Source organism: Agelaius tricolor, unplaced genomic scaffold, assembly GCF_023055355.1.
Source record: "Agelaius tricolor isolate 1412-34295 unplaced genomic scaffold, bAgeTri1.0.p SCAF_5, whole genome shotgun sequence".
Classification (NCBI taxonomy): domain Eukaryota; kingdom Metazoa; phylum Chordata; class Aves; order Passeriformes; family Icteridae; genus Agelaius; species Agelaius tricolor.
In genome coordinates, this window is record NW_027269265.1 from 1,933,998 (window position 1) to 1,950,649 (window position 16,652).

At 51.6% G+C, this 16,652-nt stretch overlaps 1 protein-coding gene across 1 annotated transcript; it reads right to left on the reverse strand.

Moving 5' to 3' along the window:
- Positions 1 to 1,083: 1,083 nt before the first annotated feature.
- DNAAF2 (dynein axonemal assembly factor 2) lies at positions 1,084 to 15,788 on the reverse strand. Its single transcript, XM_071426040.1, has 3 exons — positions 13,708 to 15,788; positions 4,085 to 4,231; positions 1,084 to 2,003 (listed from the first exon to the last, which is right to left on the reverse strand). Exons 1-3 carry the CDS (start codon positions 15,730 to 15,732, stop codon positions 1,518 to 1,520), a joined length of 2,658 nt encoding a protein of 885 aa, XP_071282141.1. The 5' UTR covers positions 15,733 to 15,788; the 3' UTR covers positions 1,084 to 1,517.
- Between the last annotated feature and the right edge of the window lie 864 nt (positions 15,789 to 16,652).

Here is a 16,652-nt window from a genome sequence, read left to right on the forward strand (position 1 = left end):
CCAGCAGTGTGCATTTAACTTCATTACATTTTTAATGATAGTCATTAATTGAGGCAGGAAAGGGTAGCAAATTGGTGGCACAACACCTCTTTTGTTTGGATTTTTTTTAAAAAGAAAAGTTGTTTCAAATTAGCTGTGTGAGAACTGCTGCAGTGTGGTGGGAGTGGGGGCCACGGAGCCATCTGTGAATGCTCCAGCAGCTTCAGTGCCACTCCTCTGTGAACTCAGCTGTGGCAGAAGCACCTCAGCAGCTTTTGTAGAACACAGAAATATGCCAGAGAAAGAAAATGCTGCTTTTTTCTTTTTCCAGGGGTTATTTAAACACAATTTTGCAAAGTAACTGCTCTGTGTTCTGTTCCATTGGGTTGGGGCTGGTGCTGGAGCCTCGCCCTCGGAGGCCTCTCCCAAAAAGCTGAGGGGGTTAAGCTGAGCCCAGCAAAGCTCCAGCAGGATGTGCCACCAGGGAGGGCAGGGCAGGTGTTCTGGGCAGCTGTGGCTGCTGCTGAACTCTGAAACCACTCACACAAACTGGAATGTGACAGCAGTGCCAGAGCAGCCCTGAAACGAGGCAAAATTAACTCTCCTCTAAAGCACCTCTCAAACTAAAACAGAAGTTGGTTCAGCAGCAGTGAGAAAGAGGAACAGGAAGTTTATTATTAGATGTGTTCTCCGGGTTATTCTGCTTTAGGGAGGTGAGAAACGCTGACACTCGAGGGAAACTGAGAAAAATAAATCTAATCTGGCTAAAGAGAATCCATTTCACCAGTTGTAAATACTTCAGAGCAGACATGCACCCAGAGGATGTTCTTGTGCAATGGAATTTGTTCAGCTGGGGGATATCTGGGTGCTGCAGATCTGAAACACAGCACTAGGATGGAATACAGGGTATAAATGTTGATTATTTCTAGGAGACTAATTAGAACTTCTCTGGGTAATTAGAAATTTCATTTGATTGCTAAGAATCACTGTGAGTCTAATCCTGCAGTTATCACAAAATGAAAGGTTTGGAAAATGATGACTACTGCTCAATTCCCCAGGGAGCCATTAGACTGAGGATATATACAAATAATCCCTGAAACGTGGGAAGAGAATAAAAAATTTATGTAAACAATAAAGATACATTTTTTTTTCCAGGAGCTCAGAGTCACCTCCAACTGCAACTCTTCTTACAAGTAAAATTATTGCAACAAATTGGGGAATTGATAAACTGTTAACCACGGAAAGTTTTGGTGTTGCACCAGTTTCAGTGGGAACCCATGGCCTCCATGTCACCCACCAGCACATGGAAGTCAGAACAAGCATCAAACAAGGAGGGAAATGATAAAACAAATCAATCCAGCTGGTAGAGCAGGGAGCTGTGGAAGTGCACGGGGCAGTGCGTGCGGTGATGGCACAGGATGCGCTCGCTGCCGTCCTCGGGGTTCACCTCCCTCAGGACGGGGCACCCTGCCCCATCCCCATCCCCATGGAAGTCAGAACAAGCATCAAACAAGGAGGGAAACTCTAAAACAATGAAATCAATCCAGCTGGTAGAGCAGGGAGCTGTGGAAGTGCAGGGGGCAGTGCGTGCGGTGATCGCTCAGGATGCGCTCGCTGCCATCCTCGGGGTTCACCTCCCTCAGGATTGGGCACCCTGCCCCATCCCCATGCCCATGCCCATGCCCAGCCCCGTCCCCACCCCCCTGCCGCTCTCCTGCTGCTCCCGGGGCTGTGGCTGTGCCTCCTGCTGCAGCAGCACTTTCTAAATCGGGCTCGGTTCTCTCAGATCCGCCGGGAGCGGCTGAGCTGGAGGCAGGAGGTTCAGGCTGCAAACAATGGGGTGAAGCACAGCCGGCTGCCGTTCCCATTGTTCCCGCTCTGGGAGCCGGGCTGGCTCCTGCTGCACCTCCCTCGGCTGCAGGACACTTTGTTTCTGCCTTTGTTTCGGGGTGGTTGCTGTCGGTCTGTCCAGCAAGGGCTCCCCCCGAGCTGCCAAGAGTTCCTCGTCCATCACGTTCCTGTGGCTGTCAAGGAAATAAATGAATTATTTCATAGCTGGAACAAACTGTGCACACAAAGACAGCAGAGGTTTGTTTGTCCAACAGCTTAGCTCCACTGGGATAGTGGAAAGTGTCCCTTTGGAAGCAGATGATCCTTGAGGTTCCAAACCAGGTTGTGATTCCGTGATTCTCCTTGCAGAGCAGGTGCTGAGGTTTTCCTGCCCTTGTCTGGTGTGTGGGAATGAGGGGCAGGGAGCCCCTTCTGCTTCCCCAGGGTTTCCTGCTTTCCTTTTCAGCAGCAGCCACTCCCCACACCCAGCCTGATCCCAAATCCCCAAATCCCCAAATCCCAGAGGCCACAGAATCAGCCAGGGGATCTCAGCTCCTGCTGCAAGGTTGGAGCTTTGCAGTTAGGGAAATTCCTGGCCTGTGGGGCTAATCTGGGAATTGCAGTTTGCCTCGGGAGAGCAGGAGCTGGGAGAGGTGCTGAACAACCATTTCACCATTACTGGGAGTTTTGGCAAAGAGCTGCTGGTAATTCACAGGTCCCAGTCAGTGGAGAGTCAGGATCAGGCAGGACCCACCCAAGAGCAGCTGGTTCATGGATCCAGGGACAGAGCCTCTTCCTAACACCCCAAAACCACAGGAAACTTGGGAAACACCAGTGAGTCCCTCCCAAACTGGGCAGTTCTCCCACAGGAACATGATCATGAGCTGGAAGGGACCCTCAGGAATCTCCAGCTCTGTGCTGGAGTTTGTATCAATGGGATGGGACTGCTGGGATGTGGGGTTTGAGTTTTATTGTGCTATTAGTCTTATGATATGGTTGAGATAATTGAAAGATGGTAATAGTTTATATCTTGTTAATAGTAAAGATTTTTCTGCTACAGAACATTTTAAAAACTTTCTAGCCAATAGCATATTAAACATATTTTTCTACAATCTTAAAATCTATCTTAACCAAATCTAAAACTCAAACTATTATTTCATATCCTTACTTACTACACTATTACAACTTTTCTACTTTCCAACTTTCCAACTAACTCTAAATTTCTACTCTTTCTATTTTTAAAGCCTGCTTTCACAACTTCCTAAAAACTTCCTCACCTTTACTGTACTTCCCACAAACTCAGCTCCTGGCCCCACACAGGAGCAGGAATGGGATCATTTAAAGTATCTCAGCTGCCCTAAGGTCCCCAAAGGGACTCATCTGCTCTCCAACATTTAGAATTTCATTTTTTTGTGTCCAGCTGCCCAGAGCAGCTGTGAAAGCTGAGCTGGCTCCGGTATCTTTGGGAAGCTGCTCGTGCTCCAGCCCAGTTCCAGAGGTCATGTTCTTCCTGTGAACGTGGCTCCCAGTAACCCAGCCACACATTAACCCCAGCTGAGCCCCCAGTCCAGGCCCACAGCAGGGACCTGCTTCTTCCTGCCTTTTATCTTCCCTTTAGGAAGAGCTTTATCTGAATTTTGGATGCAGTGCCTACCCAGGAATCCCAGTGAACGTGGGGGGGTTTATCTCACACTTTCCTCCTCACAAAATGAACATTTTGATTTCTTCATCTGCCCATCTATTTTGCCAAGGGAGGACGATTTAATCCCGTGGCAGATCCCAGAAACAGCCTGGCTTGTTCTAGGCAGAGGAAGGAGAGCCTGAATGAGGCCTCAGACTACAAGGATTGAATTTGAGACCAGTGTTTAAGATTAATAGCCTCATGTTTAATTATCTACACAACAGGAACCCACCAAGTATTCCAATACATGGACTGAATAAAGATGAGGCAGGATTCTTCCCAGACAAAACCCTCCAGGATTTCTCTACCTGTACAAGGCTGAGTGGGTGAGCTATCACTGCAAGGAAAAATCACTTTTTAAATGTCTGGAGCACAGTTCTGCACCTTCCAAATGAAACAGAGGAGGTTTCAATCCTTGGGTGACATGAAATGGCACGAACACAAGTTTTGCTTCTGAAAACTGACATTTACACTTGCAAATAACCCCAGTGCTGGGCTTCCCCAGGACAAAACAGGAACAAAGCTGTTTCAGTGGGGTTTGATAGGATCTTTCAGAAGAACATAAATCAGCCTGGGCTGCTCCTGGGTCCTTACCTCCACCCTGATTTGAATTCTGTCCTCAGTAACATCCAGCACTTCAATTAATGGCTGCCTTTCCAGGGCTGATTGGGAGCAAGGGGAAGGGCACAAAGCAGTGCCTAGAAATCCATCAACGTTCTCCTCACTGACAAACAACCTCTCCTAAAGAAAAAGAGAGAAAACAGCAGGTTATGTTCTTTTTGTGCCACACTTCAGGGGTACTGGGGCTAAAAACCCCTTGCAAAGAAAGCCAGGACAGCAATTCCCAAGTTTCACAGCACACTCAAGCCTTGACGGAGAAATTCTAAGCCAGACATTCAAAGAATGAGGTGAAATGAATTCAAACCAGTGCTTAGCTAATTTTGAAAGTACAAACCTGCATGGTATCAAATATAAAGGAAATATTTCTCTCTCTGGATGGGTGACTAATACAGAGATGCAGACTCTCTCTGGAAAATGATTTTTTGTCCCAGCCTCGTTGCAGCTTCCCCACCTGTGTGAGCAGCAGGAAGGTGTCAGACTGCTGGGGGTTTGTCTCCTGCTGCCTGCAGGAGAACACAAACACCTCCTTGGAGAGGCACTGCGGGATCCTCGCTCCAGGATCAGATCTGGAGCACCCAGGGCTGGATCCATTTCACACCCAGCCACGGAGGCTGCTCTGATCTCCGTGCAGACAAGCCAGTTGGAAAAACAAACAAAACAAAAGCAAGAAAAGGAGAGGTATCCACAGGCAGAGACACAGCCTGGGGTGTGTTTCCAGGCTGTTCATAAATAACCTCAAACGTGTTGCAACGGGTTCAGAGATTTACATCAGTTACAGGTAATTAAAGGTCCTCAAATATATCCTGGAGGGGCTGTTTGATAGGAACTGCAGAGCCTTCCCTGTCCTTGTGTTATTCACACATCATCTGTGCAGGCTGAGGGCAAGGACAGACAAAATCCAAATGGTCTGACCTAGAGGAGCAGCTTAGGTTCTGGGAATTACCTTCCTTATTTAATTGGAAATAACAGGGACAAGTTGCAAACCTTCCACATTAAGTCACACTTTTAAATTTCTCGGTCCAGTTCAACCTTCCTGTCAATCCAATGAAAGTTAAATTCAATTATCGCTGACATCTTGCAGACCAAGAAGCAAAAAGGCAATTCTGCACATTTTTGGCCCCCTGTGGATGGAGCCTTATGCACAGCCAGATGTCACATTGTGTCTGAGGTACAAAATTTCACTGTCATCTTGGAAAAAAAACAAAAAAAACCAAACAAGGATTGGAAAAATCAGCCAGAGTCCTATTTTTTCCACTAGTTAAATTAGAAATCACAATATGGAAAGTCATAACACACGAACTGTTGGTTTTCCAAGGCAGAGGATTGGATTCATTTTCTATCCAGCAAGATTACAATCCAGGCAAGGAGCCAGCACTGGATGCTGGGATGGTTTGGGGAGAGATTAAAGTGCAGCAGAGCTGCCCTGACTGAAAACCCTCTCAGAACATCCCTGCTTCTTGCATTTCTGCATGCAAAGCCTGAAAATTCTTATTCCCTGGTGCTGCATCCTCTGCTGCCTGCCAGAGAGGGATCAGCCAGAGCTTCAGGCTGTGGGAAAGCTCTGCAGAGTCCAGGGGAAGGTGTCAGAGCAAGGCAGGGGCTGCAGACACAAAATCTGTGCAGCACACAACTCCCACAGGCTCCTGAACGCCAGCCCTGGGCAGCTCAGGAGGAGAATTCCCAGCTCTGCCCTGGATTTTGGCCCACAGAGCCCAGCTCAGCCTCCTGGAGGAGATTTGGGATTTTGGTGCCTGCACTCCCAAGGAGAGCAAAGCACAACCCTCCTCAGAAAGAGGAGAAAAATCAAATTTTTCTCCCAGCAGAAAAATGGAAGCCAGGGAATCACAGCACGGTTTGGTTGGAGGGAACCTCACAGCTCAGCTCATTCCTACCCCTGCCATGGGATGGATTTCAGGACCTTTAATTACCTTCCACTAGACCAGGCTGCACCAAGTCCCATCCTACTTTTCCTCCATAAAAATAGGGAAAATAATCTCTTTTCCCTCTGAGTCTGCCTCTGGCACCCGTGGCTGTGTGAGGGACACCCTCTCCTCCCCAGAGCAATCAGGACTTTGCAATTTGGATACAAACGCCCTGAATCTTTCTGGAGAAATTCTTCCTGATTAAAAGCAAAAGAATTTGTTTTCTTCACAGAAAATACAGTTAAAAAAGAAGACCTGAATGGGAGGTCTATTATCAGGAAAGGTTCCACTACTCCAGAGGGTGCTGGCACTGCCCAGGCTCCCCAGGGAATGGGCACAGCCCCAGAGCTGCAGGAGCTGCCAGGGATGCCCAGGGTGGGAGTGTTGGGGCTCTGGGCAGGGCAGGGGCTGCCCTGGATGATCTCTGTGATTCCATAATGATTTCATAATTCTGTGATTAATCAGTGCTTCAAAGGAGGGTAAAAAGGAACCCCTTGTGCTGTCGCTCCGTTAATTCTGACTCACTGCACAAACCAATCTTACCAAGTTTCACCCCAGCCCAGCACTGAATTCCCAGAAGTCTTTACCATTTCATCCCATCCCCACCCATGGCCTGCCATAAATCATGGCCCTGGGGTGTGTTTGTTGTCAGGAAGGTGATTCTCATTAGCCTGCTCCACCAGGCACTGGAACTCAGACTTTGCATTCACGGGGAGCACTCACCGAGCCATTTATATTACTGCAGATGTTATCAGAGCACAGACCTTGGAAAAAAATGATCCAGGAATTTATTCTAAAGCCTGCTCTGCCTTCCAAGCCAGAGCAAACAGAGGACAACCATCTGCAGCTGATTTCAATGACCCTGTAAAATAATTCTTCAATTTAAGCCGTTTATTTTCTGGTATTTATGATGCTCTCTTAGCAACTTCGAATTTAATTTGTTTTTCCCTGCACACACTGTCATCTGCTGTTTGGTACACATTCATTCTTCCCTGTGACTAAACTGAGACCAAATTAACATAAACCTTAGCAGGGATGACTTTGGTTTCTGGAACATTCATCATTCAAACCCGTCCCCGTGTCTCCCAGCACCGGGAGCTCCCCTCCCGGCTGCCCCCAGCTCTCAGATGGGCTCATTCTGCTTTCATTTCTCACACTGAAGACACTTTCCATCCAGAGTTACCTCCCACACAGCCTGCAAGTTTAAAAAGCAGGACAGATTTCAAGCTTAAATTATTTTGGTGGTTCCTGTAATGAGTGGATCAGGGAATCTCAGCATGGGTTGGGAGGGGATTTAAATCCCATAGAATTCCAACCCTTCCACTGTCCCAGGCTGCTCCAAACCCCATCCAAGCTGGCTTTGGGCACTTCAGGGATGGGGCAACCACAACCTCTCTCATCCAAACCCAACAACTGATGGGAAAGGACCTGGATTTCCTGACCTCTGCATTTGTGGGATCCCAGCACAAACCAGCTCTGAGAGCTGAGAATTTGAAAGTACCCGGAGTGAAATGAAAACTTTTCTGAGGTGCTCATGACTGCAAAGATGAAACAGCTCCAAAGAAGCTTTGATGAGCTTCATCAGCAGGTTAATAATGTTTCCTGACATAACTGTTTTGTGTAGTCATGGTATTCCCAAAATGCAGCTACCAATTAAAGATTATTCAGAAATTAGTTTGTTTTATAGCAGAAGCAAACTAATTATGGTCCTTAATGTAGCTTGGGAAAGGGATTACTTTGAAAAATGTGAAATAATAAGTTTGTTGTGTTCTCCTTCTTTGTCCTTCTCTGACCTCCCAAAAAAACTTGCCAAGAGTCTTGAAATGCTGAGCACAGAATTAACTGAACCAAAAATAAACTGTTGGAGGATTACATTCAACAGCCCCAGTTTCCAGCAGCATCTTCTTAGAAGCAACCCCTGACTATTACAATAAGTCTTTATAGTAGCTTGGAAATGGAAAATTATAAACTCCAAATAGCTTGGAAATGAGAGCAAAGCAGCTCTCCAGGATGGATTTCTCCATGAAAGGTGGGAAAGGTTTAAAACATCCATGTCTGACACGTCCCAACACAGCTCTCAAGGCTGCATGCTTGGCTGACTCTCCAACCAAGGAACACTTTCACCCACAAGAGCCCAAATTCTGAGCACAGCAGGAACAAAAGGACAGCCCAGCATGGCCCAAGGGGACATTTCCAGCCCTTGGGGACACTTCCAGTCCTTGGCCCTTTCCACATGGTCCCAGTGCCAGGAGCAACAGAACTCTGGCACCTCCAGCTCCACACAAGGGAAATGTAGCTGGGATATTGGGAATTGGGAATTCCTGGCTGGGAGGGTGGGCAGGCCCTGGCACAGGTGCCCAGAGCAGCTGTGGCTGCCCCTGGATCCCTGGCAGTGCCCAAGGCCAGGCTGGATCAGCCCAGATCACCTGACCAGGCCTCAGCCTCCTCTAGGGGCACTTATCCCAGAATCCCAGAATGGTTTGGATGGGAAGGGAACTTAAATCCCACCCAGTGCCACCCCTGCCATGGCAGGGACACCTCCCACTGTCCCAGGGTGCCCCAGTGTCCAGCCTGGCCTTGGGCACTGCCAGGGATCCAGGGGCAGCCACAGCTGCTCTGGCAATTCCAGCCCAGCCAGGAATTCCCAATTCCCAATCTCCCACCCATCCCTGCCCTCTGGCACTGGCAGCCATTCCCTGGCTCCTGTCCCTCCATGCCTTGTCCCCAGTCCCTCTCCAGCTCTCCTGGAGCCCCTTCAGGCCCTGTCAGGGGCTCTGAACTCTCCCTGGAGCCTTCTCCTCTCCAGGGAACATTCCCAGCTCTCCCAGCCTGGCTCCAGCCTTGGAGCAGCTCTGTGGCCTCTCTGGACTTGCTCCAACAGCTCCACTTTTTTTTTTTTTTACCAGCTGCTTTCTGAAGGAAAAAGCACCAGGAGCCTCCAAAGGGTCTCCTTCCCAAGGCACTGGTGGCTGTGCCCAGCAGAAAAATCACACCCATGTAGAACATCCTGCATGGAGGCCTCAACGCTCCCAGAAAAGTTAAACAAAACTTCCCCTATCTCTGAGCAATTCCCATTTGGATCCCTCACACACAGCCTAACTCAGAGCCAGCTCCAACCATGAACTCCTCAGGAATGTTCAATATAATCTTTTTCAGCCTGTAAATGTGAAAAAAAAAAAAAAAAAAAAAAGCAAAAAGCAATGCATAGGAAAGCAGAGGAAATATTTCCTCTGTTTTCCTCTGCTCCCTGCCGCTCTCTGGAGCCCCGGGGGGGTTTGTGTGAGTTAAATCTGAATATTCTCCACAAGATCTGAAGGGGGCTTTTAGGAAAGGGATGGGCTGGCTGCAATTCCCTGCCCAGCACGGGGTGCCCAGGGGGAATGGCCAGAGGAATGAGCACACATCCTCTGAACAAACCCACTGCAGGCCCCTGAGAAGGGCAGGAAGGGTGGGGATCAGCCCAAACGGGAATTCCTGCACGAACCAGGCTTTTTCTAATCCTGTGAAAATGAGCAGACACGACCCCAAAACTGCAGAATTCACTCCCTGCCAGCTGTGTTTCACATGCTCCAAGAAGTGAGCCCCCAAGTCTGAGCAGCTCAATACACCCCCAGAAAACTGCTTTTTATTTCTGTTAGGAATGGAGCATTTAACCCCAGCAGGCCAAACATTCCCAGACATTCCAAGTGCTTTCCAAAGGCACAATTTCCATAATTGCCCAGCTCCAGCACTACCATAAACCAGGACACACTGGGACGTGTTCTCAGAATCCCTGCCTGGCAGGCTTACAAATTGTATTCATGGTTATTTAACTCCCAACCCTTCTCCTTCGTCATTTTCTCCCCAGGCTGTGTTGTCTGGAAATGAAAGGGAAAGTCTCTGATGCAGGAGTTTCCCAAGCCTGAATTCCCAGGATTTAAGCACAAGGTGTAGAAGGTTATGGAGGGTGAACTGCAATGAAGAGTAATGGGGAGAGCACAGCCCATGGCTGGAATTTTGAGGCAAAACGCAGAGATTTCGGCAGTGGGGAAATCAGGCAGCTTCCTCAGGTTAGGAAATTATTCCCTGGAAAAAATGGGCCTGAAGAAGGATCAGCACTGTGGTCTCTGCTGCAGTGACTGAGCAGCGGGGCAGTGACAAAAGGTGGCCTCTAAACCCCTGAAATGTGTGACCCTACGCTCACAACGCTCACAGTTATGGAATCTTTATTCTTTAGAGGATTTCTGGTCACCATAACCAGTCATGGAACCAAGAGGATGGAAAAGATCTCCGAGATCATCAAGTCCAACTTTAGCCTGGCCATTCTGCTTTGGCCAAGGAGGGAAACTGCTCACAGTGAGAGTCCAGGGAGGAGCAGGGCACTGTAGAGATTTCCTGGAAAGAGGCAGGGGTGGGAATTCCAAGTGCTCAGCATCCCTGGAAACTGAGCTCTAAATAGATCCCTCTTCCAGCACAGGCATTCAGGCACTGCTGACTGCAAAAGGAAAAGCAGCTCCTCAAGTTCTGTTTCAAGCATGGTGCTCTAAGGATGAGCCCAACTCATTCTTCTACCAGCACGTGGATCAGACCACATTCCAAGGGGGAACTGGAATTTAATGGGAATGATCTGGGCAGGCACTAAAAAGCCATCATGGCATGGAAGAGCAGCCTCTGAACTAACCCAGGGAGGGATCTGCTCCATGGAACAGCACAGCAACCCCCAGCCTCCATCAGCCTCCCAAAACGGAGGAATTCCAGTTAAAAACATTGGACAGGACTTGGAGCAACCTGGGATAGGGAAAGGAGTCCCTGCCTGTGGGAATGGTTGAGCTTTAAGATCCCTCCCAACCCAAACCAATCCATGATTCACTTTTGCCAGGCACCATCCTCTGGAGAGAGGAGAAGCAGATTGGGAGGTGCAGGATAAAATTCTTGCTCCAGGAAGAAATTCCTGCTCCAGGATAAGATTCCTGCTCCAGGATAAAATTCTTGCTCCAGGAAAAAAATCCTGCTCCAGGATAAGATTCCTGTTCCAGGATAAGATTTCTGGATCCAGGATAAAATTCCTGCTCCAGGATGAAATTCCTGTTCCAGGATGAAATTTCTCCTCCAGGATGATTCCTGCTATAGGATAAGATTCCTGCTCCAGGATAAGATTTCTGGATCCAGGATAAAATTCCCACTCCAGAATGAAATTCCCGCTCCAGGATAAGATTCCAGATCCAGGATAAAATTCCTGTTCCAGGATGAAATTCCTGCTCCAGGATAAAATTTCTGGATCCAGGATAAAATTCCTGCTCCAGGATGAAATTCCTGCTCCAGGATGAAATTCCTGCTCCAGGATAAAATTTCTGTTCCAGGACAAGATTCCTGCTCCAGGATAAAATTCTTGCTCCAGAATGAAATTCCTGCTCCAGGATGAAATTCCTGCTCCAGGATAAGATTCCTGCTCCAGGATAAAATTCCTGCTCCAGGATCCAGGATAAAATTCTTGCTTCAGGATAAAATTTCTCCTCCAGGATGATTCCTGCTCTAGGATGAAATTCATGCTCCAGGATAAAATTTCTGCTCCAGGATAAAATTTCTCATCCGGGATGATTCCTGCTCTAGGATGAAATTCCTGCTCCAGGATGAAATTCCTGCTCCAGGATAAGATTCCTGCTGGCCTCAGCCCCAAAGCTCCTTCAGGCCCTGGCACTGCTCTGCACTCTGCAGTGACTGATGTGACTCCTTACAGGTCTCAGTGCAAGAACCACAGCTCTGATTTATAGAATGAGACTCGAGGCAGAAAAACCCCCAAGGTGGCACCAGACAAATTGAAGGAATCAACTTAAGTAGAAGAAAAGCGACCAGGAACAAATGGTTAATGGCCAGAAGGCAGCAAGTAATAGTGGCTCTAATTAAATATTCATTTTTCTCCCTTCACTCTGAGCAGCTCTCAGGCACTTTGGGGAAATAGCACAGATTTAAAAAGAAAAGCAAACAGGACAAATGGCTTCAGTTTATTTCTCCTGCTTCAGTTTGCAGGCCCAGTGTCCAACAGGACTGGAGGCCAGGAGAATCTCTTGGAGTCTGCTGTGAATGAATGGCCAGGAAGCTGATGACTAATGCCCAACCTCTTTCTCCTACTCCACCCAAAACATTTTGCAATATATAATAAAATCAGCACATTCAAGGGGTTTTTGTAACTCACAAAGCCAAAAAATCTCATTACTGGGTGGCCTTTTAAAACCTTTCAATCACAAAATGTTCCTCCAACTGCAATAACAAATCCATATCCCAAACTTGCGGCCTCCACCATGCTCACCACTAACCCATGTTCTCAAGTGCCACATCCACAGGTTTTTTGAGCATTCCCAGGGATGGGGACTCCACCAGTGCCCTGGGCAGCCTCAGGACCTGCACAGAAACCAGGCAGGAGTTTACACAGTGGCTTTTTTGACGTGGCAGCAGCAGGCAGTGCCAGATCACAGCAGTGAACAGCAGCACTGAGTGTTCTGTGGCCCCACTTGCACAGACTTGCAGGCTCCTGCTCCGGTAAAAGCAAAGGAAACGCTCTGCAAACAGCTCAGCGTGGGTGGCTCTCCATAAATTCATCATCTTTGATACTTTCCCCGAAATGATCAGCTCCTCCTTCACAGGAATTGCTGCTGTAGAAGGTGTGTGGCTGCTAAATGGCAAAAACTCGAGGTGGTTTCAGCTGCACAAACACTAATTGGATAAATATCTCTCAAAACCATGCACAAGCCATTTCTAGTTGGAGGGATGGAGCAATTAAGCTGCTCCAAGCCAAGTCCATCCCAGTGGATGTGCCTGAAGCCTGCCAGCTTCCTGGACGTGCAATCCCACTGCACGTGATCCAGACTGCAGAGGATTTTATTGCTCTCAGCTCCAGCCAAACTCCAAATCCCATGGCTACAAGGCTGCACAAGAACTGTGCAGCTTTAATCCCTGCTCATGAGGAGCTGTCTGCAAGTCTGAGCTCACAGAGGAACGTGGCTCTCCACAAAACTTCTCTGAGTGGCTCTGGACAAAGAGTGTCTCAAGGTGGGCATCCCTTTGGGGACACTGGATGCAGCCACCTCACTGCCTCCCACCACGGGAGCACCACTGCCCAACAACCCATAAAATCTGAAAATACTAAATTAGAATCACCTTCAGACAGAGGTGGTAAAGATTTATCCCAGCAAAGTGGGACAGCTCACAGCTGCTGCTTGCTGTTCTTCTGCTCTGGTTGAACTAATGGGGGTTTCTGTGGCTGTAAATGGGAATTCTGTCCCAAAACACAGACACAGGGACACTCCCCCTACACTTCATGATGGTGTGTGTAAGCCTGGTGGATCATAAAGAGCTTTCTTTATGTGAACAGGCTGCACGAGCAATTTACAGGGCTTTAAAAGCGAGCACTAATGACATAGAGGACATAGGCACCGTTTTCATTCATCACCAGAATTTCCCTTAGAAAAAAAAATTTGTATGGGAGGCAGAAGTCGTTCCAATTCCAAGGATGAAGGTGTCAGCTCCGCGGTGTGACCTTGTACAAGACTCGCACAAATCAGGTCACGGCACTGACATCCGGGAGCAGCTCTGGGAGGAAGCAGCAGCTCCGAGCTGCTCCTCGCACCTCCGTGAGCCAGCGCTGGCAAACAGCGGGCACACCCAGCCAGCATCGGGCAGGGACGCCCCACGCGTTACCTGCAGAGCGGAGGGCGCGGGGCCGAAGCTGAAGCTGTCCCAGAGCCCGGTGCTGCCGGGGGCCTTGGCCAGCCCCACCACGGCGTTGTGGGCAGAGATGCTGACGCTGCTCTCGGGGCTCAGCAGCGCTGCGGAGGGAGGGAAGCGCAGGAACAGGGCGAAGGCAGCGCCGTCGGTGCGGAAGCGGAGACTGTAGTGGTGGGTGCCCAAATCGCCGCGGAGGCTCTGGGGCTGAATGCCGGGCACCAGCAGGAGCAGCGTGAGGGACACCTCGTCCTGCCGGGCACGGAACGGAGGACATGTGGCCGATTCCATGGGAGGGCCCGCGGAGGCCGGCGGAGGGGGGTCCCCGATGGGCATGGCTGGATCGGGGATGGCGATGGGGGAAGCGGCGCCGGAGCAGGGCAGGGCCGGGGGCTCGGTGGGGGATTCTGCGGAGGGATCAGCGGCGGCGAAGGGCTCAGAGCGGGGATCAGAGGTTGGATCAGGGGCAGGTTCAGTGGGGGCTTCAGAGGTTGGATCAGTAGCAGATTCAGAGGTTGGATCAGTGGCTGGTTCAGAGGTTGGATCAGTGGCAGATTCAGCGGGGTGTTCAGAGTTTGGATCAGTGGCAGGTTCAGAGGTTGGATCAGGGGCAGTTTCACAGGTTGGATCAGTAGCAGGTTTAGCAGGGGGTGCAGAGGTTGGATCAGGGGCAGGTTCACCCGAGGGTTCAGCGGGTGGGTCACAGAGTGGTTCTAGGGGTGGTTCAGCGAGGGGCTCGGCAGACGGAGCAGCGGGAGGATCACAGAGTGGGTCAGGATCAGCCGGGGGTTCGGTGAGCGGATCACCGCGCTCCCCGCCGCCACACGTGCCCCGGGCCGCGCCGCCAGGCCCGAGTTCCGGGGGAGGAGCCGCTCCGCCGCCCGCCTCTGCCGGCGCTGCCTCCGCCTCCGCCGGCCCCTCGGCCTCCTCCAGCCGCTCCCCGGCCGGGCCCGGCGGTTCCCGCGGGCCGGGCGGCAGCACCACGGGCAGCGTCACCTGCAGCTGCCGCTGGGCCCGGTTGAAGGCGGCCCGGCCGCCGCTCTCGTCCACGTCGTAGGGGAGGCGGAGGCGCAGGCGGTAGGCGGGACACTGCGAGTCCAGCCGCAGCTCCCGCCCGCGGATCTCCAGCTCCGCCTGCTCGGCGGAGCGCAGCAGCGGCAGCTCCACCGTCACCACCAGCTCCCGGGGCACCGGGCTGGGCGCTGAGTCGCGGCTGTGCCGGTAGTCCTGCAGGTCCACGTAGGAGCGGTGCCGGATGCTCCAGCGCGGCGTGGTGGGGCCGGAGGGCGGCGGGGGCGCGGCGGGCGCGGAGCCTCGGGCGGCGGCGGCGGGCGGCGGGGCGGCGGCGGGCGGGAAGGGGAAGGGCGGCAGCGGGGACTCGCCGTCGTCGGGCGGCTTCGGGGCGCCGCCGGGCAGCGGGGAGCGGATGACGGGCGCCTGCGGGATGCCCTTGTAGGAGATTCCTCGCAGGACGGCGGCGTTGTTGCGGTCCAGCCGCACCCCGCACTGGCTCTCCACGGCCTCCAGCGCCGTGTCGCGGAGCAGGCGGTGGAAGCGGGCGCTGCGGGCGGCCAGGCGCAGCGCCGCGGGGTGGAACACCACGTCGTACAGGAGGCGGCGGCGGCCGGCGGGGCGCAGCTCCTCGCGGCCCGGGGCCAGGCTGTAGGGCAGCTCCCAGCGCTGCCCGCCGCGCTCGGCGCGGGCCCGCGGCTCCCCCATCAGAGGGTTGCTGCAGACGTTGATGTAGCAGCGGCGGGAGCCCTCCTGGCTGGTCCTCAGAACAAAGCCCGGCGTCGGGTGCACGAAGCGCACCTCCACGCCGCGCTCCCGCTCCAGCGCCGCCACCTCCTCCTCGTACAGCCGCCGCTGCTCGGGGTCGGTGAGCTCGGCCGCGAACTCCGCGAACAGAGCGCGGAACTGCTCGTCGCGGAAAGCGCGCCGGAGCCGCTCCGCCTCCTCGGCGCTGAGGTCCAGGTCGTGCAGCCGCCCCGCGCTCGCCATGGCCCCGGCACGGCTCGGCTCGGCCCGGCCGGGAGCGCTGCTATGGGGACGCCGAACAAGATGGCGGGCGTTGCCGTGGTGACGGTAAACAAGATGGCGGCGTCGGGGTGGCGGTTGCTATGGAGACGGCAAACAGCATGGCGGGCGGGCCCTCAGGGCCCAGGCCTCGCCGTCCCGGCCTCGCCTTTCCCCTCTCCTCAGCAGCTTCCAGCCAGCACCCCTGGCACCAGCAGGGCTCGTTTCCCACCGTCATCTCCTGATCCTTCTGCAAATTGTATGTTCCTCCCCATGCCACAGCTCCGAGCTCCACTGCCATCCCCTTACAGAGGAGTTTTAAATCCTCAGCAGGCCCAGCTTCCCTCAGAGCCCATATCCTGCTGAGCCTCCTCCTTCCTGCTGTGAAAAACCAGGTTCACTCTCCTGGTAAAGTTCAGTGGAGCTCCGAGCTCCACTGCCATCCCCTCACAGAGCAGTTTTAAATCCTCAGCAGGCCCAGCTTCCCTCAGAGCCCGTATCCTCCCGAGCCTCCTCCTTCCTGCTGTGAAAAACCAGGTTCACTCTCATGGTAAAGTTCAGAACTTTCATACAGGACAGTAGGATAGAAAAATAAAGCAAAGGTAACAGCTGTGTGCTTGGCATTCAGCCAAGAGCACTCCTGCTATTTTGGAGAACCCTTTACTATTATACTTTTACTATAAACCTTTTCTATTGCATCAGCCTACTGCATATTCAGCATTATGCATATTTAAACTTTTCCCCACAGTAGTCTACATGTTCTAAGAAGTGTTTAGCATCGGGTCCACCTTTTCAGAGCATTTCTTGGCTGTGCTTTTAGTCCATTGTTATCATCACCTCAGTCTATATTTTGGTCTATAATTTTTACAGCCAGGTGTTGATAGCAGTAGGGGTCTTCATCACAC

Bases quoted from the DNA above. Each gene is read 5' to 3' on its own strand.
- DNAAF2 (XM_071426040.1), bottom strand. From the start codon at position 15,732: ATGGCGAGCGCGGGGCGGCTGCACGACCTGGACCTCAGCGCCGAGGAG. The intron at 4,232-13,707 runs GTAACGCGTGGG...CTTTTTCTTTAG, and splicing joins CCGCGCCCTCCGCTCTGCAG to GAGAGGTTGTTTGTCAGTGA. The intron at 2,004-4,084 runs GTAAGGACCCAG...TTTCCTTGACAG, and splicing joins GAATTCAAATCAGGGTGGAG to CCACAGGAACGTGATGGACG.